Raw genomic sequence first — 17,343 nt, forward strand, 5'->3', positions numbered from 1 at the left:
TGTCTTCTATCCAGAACTGATCAGGAAAATACCCTCCCATCCTGTTCAGTGCTGTAGGAGGCGACTGTTCTGTGTATTCACATATTTATTATTTGGTGTATTTAAAATAGTGACAGTTTTACTCAGAATAACGCAGTGCTTTTCAGCTGTTTCAGTGTGAAATGGCCCAACTGATAAACACAGGATGATGGGAGCTTGCTGCTCCATTACCTGATGGGCTGTGGCAGTTCCTTGTTGACCACGAGATCAAATTTGAGGTGCTCTGCTCCTTATCTTCGGCTGTGTCAGTGGATGGAGCTCAGGTGACCTTGGAGCAGGTCTCATCTATTTTTGGCTCTGTCCTTTAGGCTCAATGGAACCGTGCTCTGCAGTACTGGAAATTAAGCAGGGGCACTGGTCCATGGCTTGGAATTCATTTTCACGAGATTAGAGTTGCTGCAAATCTCACCAGGTTCAGGGGGAAAAAGCCCAGATAATAACATCTCTTTGGGAAGCTTACTTTCAAACAAAATGAAACCTTAAAAAAATTACCTTATAGGATAATCTTGTCAGGCTGTTGTAAGCACAAAATACAGCAGCTTGGAGTAAGAGTGGCACTTCAGCTGTACTAAACTATTGCCATAATGTTTTACAGTTATTTTGTACTTAGTTTTATAAATCACGTCCTTCTCATCCGTTCTTTTAAAAGAAAATGCAAGTGTAAATGATAAGGTTTGTGATGTGCGTATGCCATTAAAAGCACAGTGAGGAGAACTTGTCTAAATTTCTGTCCATTGTGCTTGTGTTGGAGTTGCCATCCCTGCGTACCTGTTTATCATTATCCCACATCGTTGCTGCTCAACAGGTTTGAGTTAAACTGAAAATTTATCAAAGTGTTCTGGTTTTGCTGGGACAGGGTTTAATTTTCTTTCCCTCGTGGTAGCTTGTGCTGGGACAGGTACTGAGAACAGGTCAATATTGATATGTTTTATCAAGGTTCGTTTCCCATTCTCTACCTAAACGTGTGTTGATGGTTATTTTGGGTGGGTTTTTTGCCTTCTCTCTGCACAAGAGGATGGGGGGAAGCAGAAGCCCGGGACTCTCTGGTTCGGGTGATCCAAGCATGATCCAAGCTGCCCAATACAGAGGTATTCTGTCCCATAAATGTCACCATAAACCGGGGACTTTGCAGGAGGGGGGACCACTTCCCTTCTACTTCATAACGGCAGCCCATCTTGGTTCCTTTTTTTCTTATTTTAAGAGTAATTCAATGTGAAAATTAAACCATGCTGTCTCAGTATAAGCAACTGAGGAAACAGCTAGCAACTTGAACACTAGCGAGCAAAATAAGAATTCAGAGCTAAGCCAGGTTGTCTGTCCTCTGTTACAGCAAACTGAGAACCGCAGACAGAGGAAGGAGGAGCTTCCAACAGATTCCTGTCTGAGTTTGGGTAGAAACAAAAAGTGCAAAGCAAATGGGTTGGGATGGCTGGAAAATAAGTTGGAAGGCGACTGGAGGGTTCACTTAGTGTAGAAGTAGGAATGAGAAGTGGGTAAAGACGGGAATAAGCAGGGAGCACCAGATGGCAATGGGAAACTCGAATTCTGGCTTTGCTGATCTCTCCTAGGATAACAATACCAATAATGAAGGTTTTAAAAGGGAGAAAGAGAACAGAGCAGCAGGAAAGCTTATGTAAGCGGATTGGCGCTGGTAGGACTTCAGGAGGGTGTTTGTAGGAAATGCACCTAACTCCGTAAAGTTAATGCATGCCTTGGCTAAAAAAAATAAATGAAAAATCTTTAGTAGCTCGTTTTTGTACAAGTGCAAAGAGCAGACTGTAGACTGTTCTGTTTATTTTATCATCTTACACGTTCAGGGTAGCCCATGCCTATTAAGATGTATATGCAAGATGTTAATCAGGTATTAAAAGAAAATAGTATGCTTATTTAAAAACACTGTATGCTCTAAAGATTCTTGTATGCTATCCCTTTGCCTTACATAGTAAATGTACATAAGATGCTTTCTCAGCAGCTGAATAATTTATTTTCAGATAGTCTTTCAGAGGTACACATTGAAGTTGTGTGGATTGATGTCAGAAACTGAGGTTAAATGACAGGCTTGAGTTTAAATAACAGGTACTCTGTTAAAACTATTGCACGCCTGTGTCACTTGGCTGAATACTGATTAAATATAGATGGAAACCATATAATGAACTTAAATGAATGGTTTTAAGTTGGTATCATGTGCCAGCACATTCAGTCACTCAGTATTTTTCTCCTACTGCCAGTAGACTGCTCATGGATTTGGAAGGTAACTGTCTGCTTATTTTGGCCAATGAGAGGTGTATAGGCCATATAGATATAGGTATACATAGATATATATATCTGTAAAATATATAGCAGCTATATATATATACAATACTATACTATTTTATATATATAGAGAGAGTAATATACTAATCTTTTAACTTTCTATGGGTGATTTGTTAGGAGGATTGAATTTCACAGCAGTGGCTCTCCAATGTGGACTTACTGACACCAGCCTTAAATGTTTGCAGTCCATTTTCGTGCTGTGCAGCGTATGTTGGGAGAGACAACATCTTACAATAAGTACCTGACATATGCCTTGCTTTCCATGCTAGCATCTGTGTCCCGAATTGCAACTAGGAGTGAAAAAGAGGCAGTGGAGTTCAAGCAGAGTTCTTCTCTGCTCTCCGTAGCTCAGCGGTAGTCGGTTGCTCCTGAGGTTTCCATATGATCTTTCAAGCTCGGCCCTAATTATAGCTGACTGCAGTCATGTGTTTAGGGATTGCACAGTCAGTCTGGTGGGTTTTGTATAAATGACTGCATTTAAATAAATCAGCGCTTGATTTTTGTCCATTGGGGAGGCAAGATGAGTCCAGCAGCAATGGAAAACTGGAGTCTGCCTCGCTGTTGGAAGCTTCACAGAAACAAGCAGTGGCAAAATGTTCATGTAGTAGAGACCATCAGGTCCTTGTACTTCTCCAGCTCTCAGCTATGATTTCTGGTGGACCTGGGCATTTCCTTCTTTGTTTGCTCTCATTCACTCTTCTTAGTTTGCGGGAACACAGATGTGACACCAGCTGTTATATGAGAAAAACAGGAAATATTCTGCATTCTGAGAAAACTGCTGATCAATCTGAGAAGTTATTTCCAGATCTTTTTAATTCCTGAGGGAGCACAATGAAAAAGTTGTAATAATAACAGTCCTTATGTCAAACTTGGTAACTTTTAAGATGGAAGCCTGATCCACACCTTTAATTTTGATTGAGGAGCAGAAGCAAGCTGTGTTGCTCACGTAATTTGGATCAAACAAGGTCATTGCAGTTGTTTGTGCCTCATTACCACTAGAAGGCTCTTGACCATCAAAAGTCAAATTATGTTAATGGCAATTTCAGGGTGAAGGATGAACAGAAGCATGAAGGCTCCAAAGTTGATTGGCATTAACAGTCTTGACAGCTTCTAAATGGGAAGATTTAGTGGAAGAATTGTGATTGCCCAGGCTACCAGAGTAAAGAGTTTGTCTTTTCCCCATTAACTGTGGGCCTAACAACTAAATTAAGAGTACCTGAGCTCAGCTTTTTCCATTAGGTACTTAGAGTCCCCGTTAACAAGGGACATTTTTTATAGTTTTCATCTAATTCCAGTGGCACACAGACTGAAATGGGGATGTCCTATTGCATATCGAGAGATTGAGCGAGCACATCTGCCAAATCTCCTTGACAACCAGAGTGTCCTTTTCAAGAGAGGGATGTTCTGTGAAATGGAAAGCAGATTAATCCTGGATCCACTTGATCTTATCTTCAGAACGTTCAGCCAGCTTCCCACATCGCCAAATGTCTGATTCTTTTTTTAATAGTGACAAATTAAATCACGGATTTCAGAAGGAGTTAATTAGAGAGAAGAGAATAATTCTATTATCAAGGCTGCATTCCAAAAAGAGCTTTAAAGTTTTAAAGATGCCAGAACTTGGGCAGGATTCAGTGTATGGGACAGAATAAGCCAAATTTCCTCCAGCCTTTTATTTGTTCAGCTATGCTAGGAGGTTAATGCAGTAAAACAGACAGAGACACACGTGGAGAAACAAATACAGTTGGGGTCGTATTTTAAAAAATCTCTAGGCTCCTAAAGAAACAGAAAGGATTTCAGGATGTTGGAGATAATGGGAGTTAGCCTTTTAATCTGCTTATGACTTAAACATTCGACTACATTTCTGTTCTGGCACGTCCTGCTCCTGAAAACACAGCTTGTCTTTAAAGGCTGAAGCCTGAGGATGGGCACGACATGTCAAAAAATTGAGTTCTGTCACTTTGGTCTTTCAGGCCTGATTGTCATTTGACATTCTAGTAACAATGTGCTTTCCTGTGAAAGCTGAGAGATTTCCTTTTTCTCAATGTGGAAGATGACGTCCTTGTTATCTGGTTGTGCTTCAGCACCAGCCTGGACCTGAGCCCCACGCCGCTGCTCGCTCACTCCCCTGGCTGGGATGGAGGAGAGGCTTGGGAAAACTCGTGGGTTGAGATAAAGACAGTTTAATAGGGAAAGGAACAGCTGCTCGAGCAAGCAAAGCAAAACAAGGGATTCAGTCACTACCTCTCCTCGCAGGCAGGTGTTCAGCCATCTCCAGCAAAGCAGGGCTCCATCACACGTAATGGTTATTTGGGAAGATGAACGCCATGACTCCCAACATCCCCTCCCTTCCTCCTTTTTCCCCCAGCTTCATATGCAGAGCATGCGATCATACGGCCTGGGACATCCCTTTGGTCAGCTGGGGTCAGCTGTCCCGGCTGTGTCCCCTCCCAGCTTGTGCACCCCCTGCCTGCTCACTGGGGATGAGGACCAGAAAAGGCCTTGACTCTGTGTGAACACTGCTCAGCAATAACAAAAACATCTCTCTATTAACTGTGTTTTCATCACAAATCCAAAACATAGCCCCATACAAGCTGCCATCCCGGCCAAAAACCAGCACACTGGTGCTAGAGAAACACAGTCCATATTTCATGATGATCAGTCTGTTATGATGTTTTCTTTAGTTACAGTTTAAGAAGGAAGAGCAGCTTGGAGGGAGCGAACAGCCATGAGTCCCCAGGCATTCTCACAAGCCTGGGTGCTAATTTGTTCTCTAAGTATATTGTTTTATTTCCCCCCAAAAGCCAATCTCCCTTTTGCACATTGGGGTTAATGTGCTTCATTGCTGTAAAATGTAGACACCCAGCCAAGGAAACGATTGGAACTTTGCCTCTTCACAGAACTGGACTTTCAGAACAACATTGCAGAACATCCATGGCTCTCATTGGCTCTTCTGCCTTCTTTTGGACAGCAGTTAGGGACAGATTTTCCTGTTCATTGTTTTTAATGCTCTCCTGTTTTCTTTTGTCATAGCTGAATATTAAATATATTCAATAAATATAGAACAGTTTTCTTAAATTATATATTTATTAGCCAAAGTTGCCCTTTCAGTCGCTTTGCTTACTGAAATGCGTGAGCTACGTTTGAAAATAAGACTAGTGAGGTGTGTAGGTTCTTTTAAAAAGAAAGTGTGTATGCTATTGAGATGGTATATCATGAAATATATCATCATATTACATTGAATATAGTGTATCTTTGTTTTAATAACAGACGTATCCTCCTTGCCTCTTTGTTAGTCTGAAGAAAACCTGAATGAAGTGAGTTAAGGAGAACGTGTTAGGATTTGTTTCCTGATGTCCACCTTAAAAATAAGAGCTTATATCCTGTGATTTTAAATGGTGTAAAGTGATCTCTTGTCTTTCTTAGGTTTTGCTGCTAAACTTAAATTTTAAATTAATCTTCCTTGGCTTAAAATGTAAAATAAAATCCCAGATTATTTCAGGCCCTGAACCAGGCCTGATGGAGACGAGTGGACATCTTCCTGGGCCAGGCCCAAGGCAAGGGGATATGAAATTCAGCTCTTTCTAGGGATAAGAAGCAGCATCGCTACCATCATCATCATCGGGATGCAAGCAGCACTGCAACGTTTGTCTTACTGTTTGTCACTGCGAATTCTGCTTGTTTTGAGTTTGTTTCCATTTCTGACTCGTATTTAAATCTTGTATTAGTTGTGTACATTTATGCTGTTTTCAGCAGCCTAACAGATAGGAAGACAAGAGCACAGTCAATGCCAGCACGGACAACAGCTCCACTTTCCATATGGGTACCTCTAATCTGTGTGTGCTGTTAAAAGTGACTTTCCTCTCTCTTTAGGCAGGAATTTTCAGCATGAATGCGTGCGAAGAGGGGTTTGCCACTGGTGGCAGGGACGGCTGTGTTCGCTTGTGGGACTTAAATTTTAAACCAATTACTGTGATTGATCTCAGGGAAACAGACCAGGGATACAAAGGTAAAAAGGAGTTTGTCGCTTTTGGTTTACCAGTAAGTTAGGAAATTTACTGGCATTTTGAATAAGACTTTAAAAAACAGTAAGTTGGATCTATGTACGTTACTGTGAACTGCTTGGTTTTGTCGTGTGCTACATTACCTTTGTTTTGAAAATTCTCAGGATGTATCTCAGTAACATCTCTTCTGTAGGTCTGTCTGTAAGAAGCGTTTGCTGGAGAGGAGACCACATCCTCGTTGGGACACAGGACAGCGAGATCTTTGAAATTGTGGTGCATGAGCGCAATAAGCCTTTCCTGATCATGCAGGGGCACTGTGAAGGAGAGCTGTGGGCTTTGGCTGTCCACCCTACGAAGCCGCTGGCCATGACTGGCAGCGACGATCGATCAGTCAGGTGAAGTCTGGTTTGAGTGTTTAATTGCGTACGGTCCTGCACAAACAGCTCGTTTTGTGATGGACAGAATTGAAATGTGTGCATTTTAACGGTATTAAACCGTGCTGTTGAAGTGCTTCTGAACCGGTTATGTGTGAAATTGGAGTTCTCCAATAATAAAATATATTGAAAATGTACATTTCACAAAAATTAAATGTGCAGAGTTTGAACAAACTTCATGTAGCCTAACGTTAAGCACTAAGAAAAACTTACAGCTGTTTTTTCCTACCATGTTCACTTTTTCACAGGCAAAATTACCCTTTAGCTTGGGAGTTTCATCAGACTTAAACTCTGCATAGTAAACTGACTCTGTACTCTGAGAAAACCAGCAAATTACTCCCTTTTGCTAGTCCATCTCTTTTGTCAAAAGCACCTTTTCTCTTCTTAGAAATTGGCATTTCTGTTAAATATCTGGAGTGTGAGGTGGTGAAGCAAAACAGTGGTTGAATTATAAATATTGAAATAGTCCTCTAGAATTCCAAATACGTCTTGTAAATGGTAGATGTTAAAGTATCTTGTGATAGAAACAAGACACGTTATAATATCATCTAGTGACATGTAAGGAGTTGTGAGCACTGACTTGTTAATAGGAAAGGATACTTTAGATTTACTGAGTCAGGGCTTTAATTGTTCTTAGATGTTGTTTTTGGCTAAAATGATAAAGAAAATAGTGGAGTTTTCACAAATTGGTCTAAAAATATATGTCGTCATTCTTTTTATATTCAGAAAGACAAACACAATTAATCCTACCCTGCATTTTCTCATTAGATATTTTCTCACTGTTTTAAATATAAGAGTATTCTGTGCTCTGTGTAAGATTCACACTTCTGTCTTAGGTTATCCTTTCGGAAAATTATTTTAAAATAGGATGCTACCACATCCGGTGTTCTGCGGAAAATTGCAGACTTCACACTCTCTATGACACGGCTGCAGAGCACTCCTTACGTCTGTAATTACTACTTTATTTTAGGATTTGGAGTTTAATAGACCACGCTCTGATCGCCCGGTGCAATATGGAAGAACCCATTCGCTGCGCCGCAGTTAGCACTGATGGGATCCACCTCGCTCTTGGGATGAAGGATGGCTCCTTCACTGTGCTTCGAGTCAGGTGGGGGACGAAAATTAAATCTAGATCACTTATTGACTCTTTCAAGCATGTTATCTAATGGCTTCTATAAATTGTATGTACATTGTCATTGCAGTGACCATAGATAGAATCATAGAATGGTTTGGGTGGGAAGGGCCCTTAAAGATCATTAAATTCCAGCCCCCATGGGCAGGGACACCTCCACCAGCCCAGGCTGCTCCAGGCCCTGTCCAACCTGGCCTTGGGCACTGCCAGGGAGGGGGCACCCACAGCTTCTCTGGGCACCCTGGGCCTGTGTCTCACTTAATTTCTGCTTTAAATTACTCATCTTGAGTAATTGAGTAAAAATGTGTGTGCTACATCTGTTCATGTTATTCCATAATAACACATTTGAAGAATGACAGTGTTTTACTTTAGGTTTTAGCTTTGTTAATGATTCTTGAATCATTAAGAGATAAATCTTAATTATTTACTAAATTGTTTCCATGTATTGGAATGCTGTTGTCAGTACAGCAGCACAAAACCAGTGCTGCCTTGTTGCTGTGATCCCACAGTTCTAAAGGGAAATGAGATCTGTGTCTCATGTCGGTGAGGTTTTCTTCCCTCATCTATGAATAAGGATCTGGTAATTTTTAACATTTTAGAAAGTTACCCAGATCTGGTAATTATTTTGTGGACCCATCTTCAGCAGTTCCCTTCATTCGGTGTCCCTCAGCACAGTGCAGCACCTTCTTGTGTCACTGTTCCCTTCTCTTGTTTTGGCCATGAAGCTCTACCCAGCTCTAAAGTTGCGGTGTTGCATTTACACTTACAACAGTAAAGTTCACTTCATCGCTTCACAGATTTGTCCATTTTTTAAAACTGGGAACTTGACAGTGCGGACAGACTCTTCTATACTTATGACTTGCTTTCTTTCGTACTGCAGAGATATGACTGAGGTTGTTCATATCAAAGACAGGAAAGAAGCTATTCATGAGCTGAAATACTCACCAGACGGGAATTTCCTAGCTGTTGGCTCCAATGACAGCTCTGTGGATATCTACGGTGTTGTTCAGCGGTACAAGAAGGTTGGGGAATGTATTGGATCTTTAAGCTTCATCACCCACATGGATTGGTCTTCGGACAGTAAATACTTACAGACCAATGATGGCAATGGGAAGAGACTTTTTTACAGGATGCCAAGTAAGACTCCGAGTTGCCTTGGTGGTGTTTGGTAGTTATTACAGAAAGAACGTATAGTAGGTTTGTAAAAACAGCCAAGTACAGATCCTGCTTGAAAGCATTGGGTTAGAGAGAACTTGTTTTCTGAGTTCATATGAAGTTTTGCTGCATTTGAATAAGTACAGCATTTTCTGGCAAAGTTATTTAGTTACTGTTATCCTTATTTGTTTGCTTCTCTTTATAATACATCTTTTACTGGTGAGATGCTGCCTTGTAATTTGTTTTATTTCTCAAAACTGAATCTTTTTTCCCACTTTTTTAGAAGAGGAAAAATACTGCGTTCAAATTCAGTTTTGCAATAGCTTAATAGCTTTGTACTTACCGAGCTCAGGTATTGAATGGATTATCATTTGCTTGCACCATATGTTTTTTGAAATGTGGAAAGATCCCTATGTTGCATCTCGGAAGAGTCACCTGGCTCCCTAGGACTGTTTGCAGCAGAACTGAGGAATTTAACTTAGAAGAGTTTTTGCAGTGAGAACTTAATAGATAGAAACACTTGGAATGCAGAGGAATTTGGACGTATAATGGGTAACTGTAAAGAAAATAAGAGTACCTGAGATGAGAACACCAGGATGTTTGGCATTACTCAGTGGAAACAGAAGAAATACTGATGCTCTGATACATTTGTGACTCAATCATACAACCTTCAAAATGTATCGAAATATCAAAATGAAATAACACCATTCTATATTTCCCCCACTCGTGGTATTTGTAGTCAGTGTTTGTTATCATCAAGGGTTACTCTGTTGGCCCTTCATCTGCTATATAATATTTACACTTTGCCCTGTACATCATTCACAGCTCTTGGAGCTTTTTGTGACTCTTTGCTGAAGCATCTGAATTCATTCCGTGCACAGGTTTGATTTTGTGTGCTGAAGGAGACAGAAGTTGTGTAAGAAAAGAGAGTGAGAATTTAATTAGACTGTAATAAATCCGTACACGCACAGGAGCAATTTGAAGTTATATAGGCAGCTTTCACCTTGGAGTTTCTTCATATATTAGAATGTGGGATTGTGAAAGCTTGTTTATGAAAGAAGTTTAGCAAAGTTAGTGAAGTTAGAGGAATCTCCTAAGTGTTTCAAAATAATGATAGTAATAGCATAACGCTTGAAATTCCACTTTAAATGAATAAGGAACTTAGAGTTCCCTAATACAAGATCTGTAGGACTTAGTCATGGATATAACCAGTATTAGTAGTCATCCTTTACATGGATTAGTGACTGAAAGAGATTACAAGGTAAACCTTGTCAAAGGGTGCAGCATCAGAGCTGAAGGACCTTCAGACAGGCCACTTGAGTCCCTTTCCACTTTTTGGAGGTTTATACAGTAGTTAAACTTTTTCTCCAGTGTGTGGGGGGTTTTTGAAGTCATCTTTTCTGATTTATTTGCCGTTTTGCTTCATCTTTTCTGTACGGCTGTTCCTTACTCTTGTTTATTCCAGTCCGCTTGAGTTCTCCCTTGCCCTGTCCCTCTGTTGAAAACTTAACCTCCGTATGGTACCTGAGGCTGCTGCTCCCTACATCCATCCCATCCCTGTCCCCATCCCATCCCCATCTCTGTACCCATCCCGTCCTGTCCTTATCTCTATCCCCAAGACATCTCCATCCCATTCTCATCTCTGTCCTTACCCCATCCCCATCCCATCCTCATCTCTGTACCCATCCCATCCCATCCCATGCCTATCTCTGTCCCCAACAAGTCTCCATCCCATTCTCTTCTCTGTCCTTACCCCATCACCATCCCACCCCATCCCAGTTAAGGGGCTGTTGTTGGCAGTGTCCTGCTGGGGTCCTGCAGTTGCACACTCAATCTGACTCACAGTGTTTACATGTACTTGTGCTTTCCTGGTGTTGCTCCTGCACTCCGCTTCTGGCCATTCCTGAAGCCACAATGTTCATTAAGGGGGGATCTGAGTCAGTACTTAAGCTCTTACGTGAAACTTTGTGGGACTGGAGCAATCTTAGTTCAGGTAGAGCTGATGTGAAATAACATAACAGGAGTCTAAGCACAAAATTGGTATTTTTAAGAATTTGCATTGGTGGATTTAAATGTGTTCTTCAGTTTTTGCTCTAAATAACCCAGGTTTCTAGAATAGTTCAGCAACAGACTTTTTCCAAACTGTATTTTAGAATGGCTACGTGCACATGCATTTAAAAATAACAGCCTCAAGCAGATACAAGAAATAATAACAATTGTGAAGTACCAAACCCATCATCTTCTGTTGAGTAGTCTGGAGAAGCCTCACTACTGTTGCTGATCGTCATAATAGTGAATATTATTAATTATATTATTAGAAAAATTTTAGAAATCAGGTTGTAATTCTGTCTCAACTTGGATTTCATTTTTGGAGAATTTAAAATAATTTTATATTCTTTAAAATTGCATAAGTAAATATTGAAAATTAGCTCTTATTTTTTTTCCTTAGGTGGAAAAGAAGTAACCAACAAGGAGGAATTAAAAGGCGTTCAGTGGGCGTCATGGACCTGTGTTTCTGGACTTGAAGTGAATGGAATCTGGCCCAAATATTCGGATATAAATGATGTCAATTCTGTGGATGCCAATTTTATTGGGCAAGTTATGGTTACAGCTGATGACTATGGAATAGTAAAGCTCTTTCGATACCCATGCCTAAGAAAAGGTGTGGTACCTTTAAGTTCAATTATGAATTCAGTTTTTGAGTTTTGGTTATTCAAGGAAAAGGTTTTAGAAAACCAGGTTTTGGAAAATTATATAAATGGCCAATATTTCTTCTTAGAAGTTTAGTTTAGCTCAGAGGTGTAAAACAATAATAGGCTGGTGTATTGACAGCTAATAGTAACAGGATTGTACTGGCATTTTGCATAGGACAGCTAACCGTTTTACATATGTTTGGTGTGGTAAATTGGGGGGGACGTGGTGATAGAATTTCATGAAGTGATGCAGTATCTAGCCTTTATGAGATACATTTCTTCAAGAATTTCACCTTGCTCTTCAAGTAGTGTGCTTTGTTCCTCTGCATCTGGGATGGAGATTTGGGCTAAGAGCTAAAAAAGCCCTTTACTACATGGTTATAGGCCGTAAATAAGTGAACAGCAAGTTGGTTCTGTAATCAGAATACGCCACCGTGTGTTATTTAAAGTTTAAAAACTTTTCCAACGCGCTTTTCCTCAACCTTTTTAATAAAAAAATATATTTAAAAAAATTTCAGTCTTTCCGGTTTTGTTTTTAAATTGATAAGGCTGTTTTTAATGCCTGAGGTATTCCAAAAAGATGTTTTTGAAACCAGGTTTCTGTCCATTTGAAGGAGACTGAATTGGTTCCCTTTTTATCCCTTACTTTGCACTACAATTGTAAAACCAAGGAAAAGGCACGACAATCTGTGTAATGGTGTGCTGTTAGGAGCTTTTTGGTAACTGATCCAGAGATTGTGTTGTCATTATGTAGCAGTTAGTGAAAACTTTAACTGGATGTAGTTCTACTGCTACTAAAGGTGTGAGGATTGAGTTGCTGCAAGTGCTTAGCACTCAAATTGCACACAGTGGTAACCAGTGCTGTGAGCACACATGGGAGCGTTTACACAGAGCTAAACATACATCATTTAACACTTCAGTAACTGCATCTTTTCAATGGAGCAATAACAACTGGCGACGTCTTCTTGGTAAGAAATAAAATTTATACAATAAAATGTAAAAAATCTTCCATTAGTACACCTTGTGAAGGACTATGAGATGTATATATGATATATATGAGAGAGATATATATAATATATGTGATATATATGGTATATATGAGAGAGATATATATATATATGATATTGTCTCTTTGTGCTTGAATTGTTAAGATATTTTATCCACTCATGCGAATTTAAAAAATTGGTCTTAAAGACCGATTAAAATTTGGGAATACTGCAAAACGTTGCTGCTGTTCATTAAAATACCACGAGTAATTGGAATATCTTGATCAAACCGTTTTTATTCTCGTTCTAGGAGCGAAGTTTAAGAAGTATCTTGGCCACTCTGCTCACGTGACCAATGTCAGGTGGTCACATGACCACCAGTGGGTTGTCTCCATTGGAGGAGCCGATCACTCTGTCTTTCAGTGGAAGTTTGTCCCTGACCGCAAGTTGAAGGATTCCCTTCATATAGCACCCCAAGGTAAGGGACTTGTTAAAAATACCCCAAATACTGCGTGGAGGGGAGGCTGAGAGAGGAGTAAAATGTTCTGGTGCAAGTACAGAGATAAATATTCAGAACTGTCAATCTGTGCAGTCTTTGTTCTTTAAACTTTGCAGCTGCCCGAATTACCTGGTAACGCTGCCTGATGCTTGGCTGTACCCTGTGTGCTCAGTCTAGCAAGATTTTGGAAAACAAACCTCACCATGTTCCCTGTGCAAAGGGGAAATGTAAGAGTTCAGACCGTAGATGTGAGAGCTCTGTACATGCCATCCTTCACTAAACTGGCAACAACGGCTGCCCAAATGTCTCTGAAAAAAAAGATGTATTTACTCATTTGGTTAAAATTTTGGAGTATTTACATAATAATTTGAGCATTGTAATTGATTTTTTTTTTAAAGCCAACTATAGGTGTTTAATATTTGGGAAAAATGCAGATGGTGTTTCCAGCAGTGACTAATTCAGCAATTATTCTCATGACTGAGTTTCCCAAAATCAACCAATTATCTGAGTGCTTTACTTGGAAATTCCTGAAGGAGTTTAGAGAGTCCTTTGGGGAAATGAATACATAGAGTTACAGGGAAATAGGCGGGTTCACCTTTTAATTGCTGAGCTCAGATGAAGATGTGTTAGCGTGAACCCAGCTGACAGGTAAATGAATACCCACTGCTGAAGGAAGCAGTGGTTCTTTCCATCTCCTTACGAAGCCTCCAAAAAACATAACTGGTTTGATCCTTCATGGTATGGATTCGTTTTTAACTGCTAATTTTCTCTGACCCAGTTTTCTCAGTAGCTACTGCTTCCCGAGGTAAAATTGCTATGTGTTAAGAGTTGTTTAGATGCCTTATTCCTGGATATATCACCTTAATTCTGGCTGGCTGACAGTGTGTGCAAGCACACCTCTGTTCTGTCACACCTTTGGTAGTTGTCCTGTAAATGGCTTTTCTCATTCAGTGATCTGCTGCCTCTAATGGTGGCAGTATTGGCTTTCTCCAAGTCACTGATAAAAAGGTCAAGTAATATCCCTCCAAAGATGGATCTTTATTGAGTATTTCTAGAAACATTTCTTACTCAGTGGTAGTTTCCTCTTTGCAATTGGATTTTGAGATCTTTTAAAATCCATTTATGTTCTGGACTGATTTTGTGTCTGGTTTCTTAATCAAAAAATGTGCCACATTCAATCAACGGCTGCAGAAAGATCCAAATATATTCTCCTTTATCAGTGCTTTTCTCTTTCTGTTGGAATGAAACTCAGTGGTACAACATTGTCTGGCTTGCTGCAGATGTGAAACAGAAACATGAAGTGGCTGCTTGTTTTCTCCACAGTCACTGGAAATCTTACCACTTTCTTCCCGGATATGATTTCTTTTTCCTAATCTACCTGTAGAGCTGCTCCTTGTATCAGTGGCTCACCTCACCAAAAGTTAGCAGAATCGATCCTGTCAGTTCATAGCAGTTAATATAAGCGTTGATTCTCAAATCAGAAACATCAAGTAGTGACTTTAAATGCTTCCAGGTTTGCAGTTTAGGTTGCTTCATTCTCTGTGTCTGTTTTCTTGGTGGCAGAGAGTCTGGTGGATTCCAATAGCGATGAATCGGATTCGGATCAGTCTGATGTGCCAGAGCTGGACTCTGAAATCGAGCAGGAGACACAGATCACCTATCGTCGACAGGTAACGCTTTGCCTTTTAATGGCCACTGCTTCCCAGGGTTTGAGTTGGTCTTTTGTGAAGACCTGGCGACATCTGGAAACTGGGGAGACGGAACTGACCACAGCCTTTAGATTTCTTATTATCTGATGCATTCAGTACATTCAGGAGCAATAAAGAAAAAAGAAAAAACATTCCCTGTATACCCAGCATGTTCTGTTAGAGCTTGGGTTGTAACTTAAGCAATGACCAGCTACGGTGATTGGAGATTATTTCAGTTATGTCAGTGTAACGTTTTTGTGGGTGGTAACTGGGGCTGAGTTCTTTTCATTCCTATTCCTATTAATGCCTTAATTCATAAGCGTGCCCTTTCTTGCAGGTTTACAAAGAAGATCTACCTCAACTTAAAGAGCAATGCAAAGAAAAAAGAAAAAGTGCTGCGTCGAAGAGACGAGAGCGAGCTCCGGGGAACAGCATCCGATTACATTTTGTTCACGGGTATGAAACTGGGATTCTTTGAAGTACACAAGCTGTTGTGGGTTGGTGTTTGTAATTGAATAACCTGTCGAAAGACTCTTACATCATTTGCTTTCTAATATACTTTTTAAATTTATTTCTTTAACAGTCACTTTACACTAAATTAATAGTTTTCATGCCAAACTAGACTGATTCTGAACGTGAATTCTGAAGTGAATTTGCACTGAAACTTCAGTTGATCCTTATTATTTGAATAGAGGTGACTAAATAGAGTATTGTGCTATCACCCCTATTTGTCAGTATCTGGACAGGGATGGTTCTCCTTGGTGTATTCCTTTGGAAGCTATGACAGAAACGTGGTGTAGTTGAGGATGACTGGGTTCTGTGCTCAGTGGTATTAAAAAAGTTGTCTAACCTGTACCTAATCTGAAACAGTTTAAAAATTCCTCCGTTAGTTCAGGAATTAAATTTAATTCTTAGTAGGTCCTGTAAGTGTCTTGAAATTGAGTTTCATTCTCTTTTTGGTGCTGATTTGAGTAACAAAAGGACTTTCAGATGCATCCTTGAGAGCTTGAATTGGTCTTTAGGACTGCTAGTCTCCCATAACTCTTCATCAGGACAAAGATGTGGTTTAAAGCAAACTGCATTAGAGTAATGATCAGAAATAGAAATTCCCTTGCTACAAAGCAAGACCAAATCCTTTATTAAATAAAGGCACTGGAAACCAGGTGATGCTGTGTTTTCCCTTCAGAAGATACCTCTTTGCAGGGGTACAGCTTCTTCTTAGAGATAAGTAACGGCACAGATAAGTTACTGATACCACCTATTTTTGTAGTGACACGCTGTCTGTTTTTATAATGACACTTGGACAGCTTTAGAAGGGCTCCCCATGGAATGCTTATTAATATATAAATTAATTGGCTAAGGATAGTCAGTAATCTGAGTTTGTACATGTGCAAAATGCATCTTACGTGGTGTTATCTGAGAGTTTCAATGTATGGTTGCGACCTTGGTGAACAGCCTCTTTTTGTCTCATTAGTTACAGAGGTTACGACTGTCGCAGCAATTTGTTTTACACTCAGACCGGGGAGATCGTGTACCACGTTGCGGCGGTGGGGGTGGTGTACAACCGCCAGCAGAACACGCAGCGCTTCTACCTGGGTCACGACGATGACATCCTTTGCCTTGCCATTCACCCCTTAAAGGACTACGTGGCAACGGGCCAGGTAGGATGCGACTTCATCTGCATTAAGAGCCTGAAACATTTACTTTACTGCATTTTAAAAAGCACATTTTGGAGGAAGGAAGCCTGGTCTGCATTTAGTCAGGACCACATTGCTGTTGCAGATGGAAGTGTGCTAAAAACCTGCAACATAAGTGGTTTTTCCAGTTCTTGATGTTAGTTCTGATAGGAGTCTTTAGTTGATAGGTTTTTTTGAAGCTCTTCTTTATTTAAGAATAGATACTGTTATAAAAAAATATAACAACAAAGAGAAATTAACACAACAACCAATAGAACTTAACAATAATTAATTTCATCTTTCATCAGACAGCACTTTTAGGTAGATTCTTTTCACTTGTGTTTTCTGACAGACATCTCTTCCCATAGGTGTTTATACACCAGAACTTGAAGCTTTGATTTTTTTATTTCAGGGTTTTATTATTATTATTATTATTATCATCACTGTTGTCATTGTTGTTGCTGCAGTTACTATACAATACATTGGAGAACCTACGAACTGAAATTTTTAATATAAATAAACTTTTGCTAATAATGCCCTTAATTTGTGTAAAAGTGTTTGAGATTAACATAAACTTGCAGGTCAGTTTAGAGATTAAAGCCCTAAGGTGAGAATTGATTCTGTTTCATTTTGGAGTAGGAAAGACTACTTAAAGATTTACTATATAATAACATACCTCATGCTGTCAACAGAAAGATACACTCCATTTTATCCTGTTCTATACATA

At 39.9% G+C, this 17,343-nt stretch overlaps 1 protein-coding gene across 1 annotated transcript in view; it reads left to right on the plus strand.

Moving 5' to 3' along the window:
* The window catches only part of LOC104536879 (echinoderm microtubule-associated protein-like 5), a gene marked incomplete at its 5' end in the record, with an annotated part of 41,547 nt that overhangs the window by 8,272 nt on the left and 15,932 nt on the right, over positions 1–17,343 (plus strand). The window contains 9 exons of the mRNA XM_010179616.1: positions 6,223–6,358; positions 6,547–6,748; positions 7,758–7,895; positions 8,800–9,056; positions 11,524–11,736; positions 13,064–13,231; positions 14,816–14,922; positions 15,278–15,396; positions 16,415–16,601. Of these exons, the coding sequence (XP_010177918.1) occupies positions 6,223–6,358; positions 6,547–6,748; positions 7,758–7,895; positions 8,800–9,056; positions 11,524–11,736; positions 13,064–13,231; positions 14,816–14,922; positions 15,278–15,396; positions 16,415–16,601 (1,527 nt within the window). The remainder of the gene's footprint in view (positions 1–6,222; positions 6,359–6,546; positions 6,749–7,757; positions 7,896–8,799; positions 9,057–11,523; positions 11,737–13,063; positions 13,232–14,815; positions 14,923–15,277; positions 15,397–16,414; positions 16,602–17,343) is intronic.

The sequence above is a fragment of the Mesitornis unicolor genome, unplaced genomic scaffold (genome assembly GCF_000695765.1).
Source record: "Mesitornis unicolor isolate BGI_N332 unplaced genomic scaffold, ASM69576v1 scaffold24132, whole genome shotgun sequence".
NCBI classification, from domain to species: domain Eukaryota; kingdom Metazoa; phylum Chordata; class Aves; order Mesitornithiformes; family Mesitornithidae; genus Mesitornis; species Mesitornis unicolor.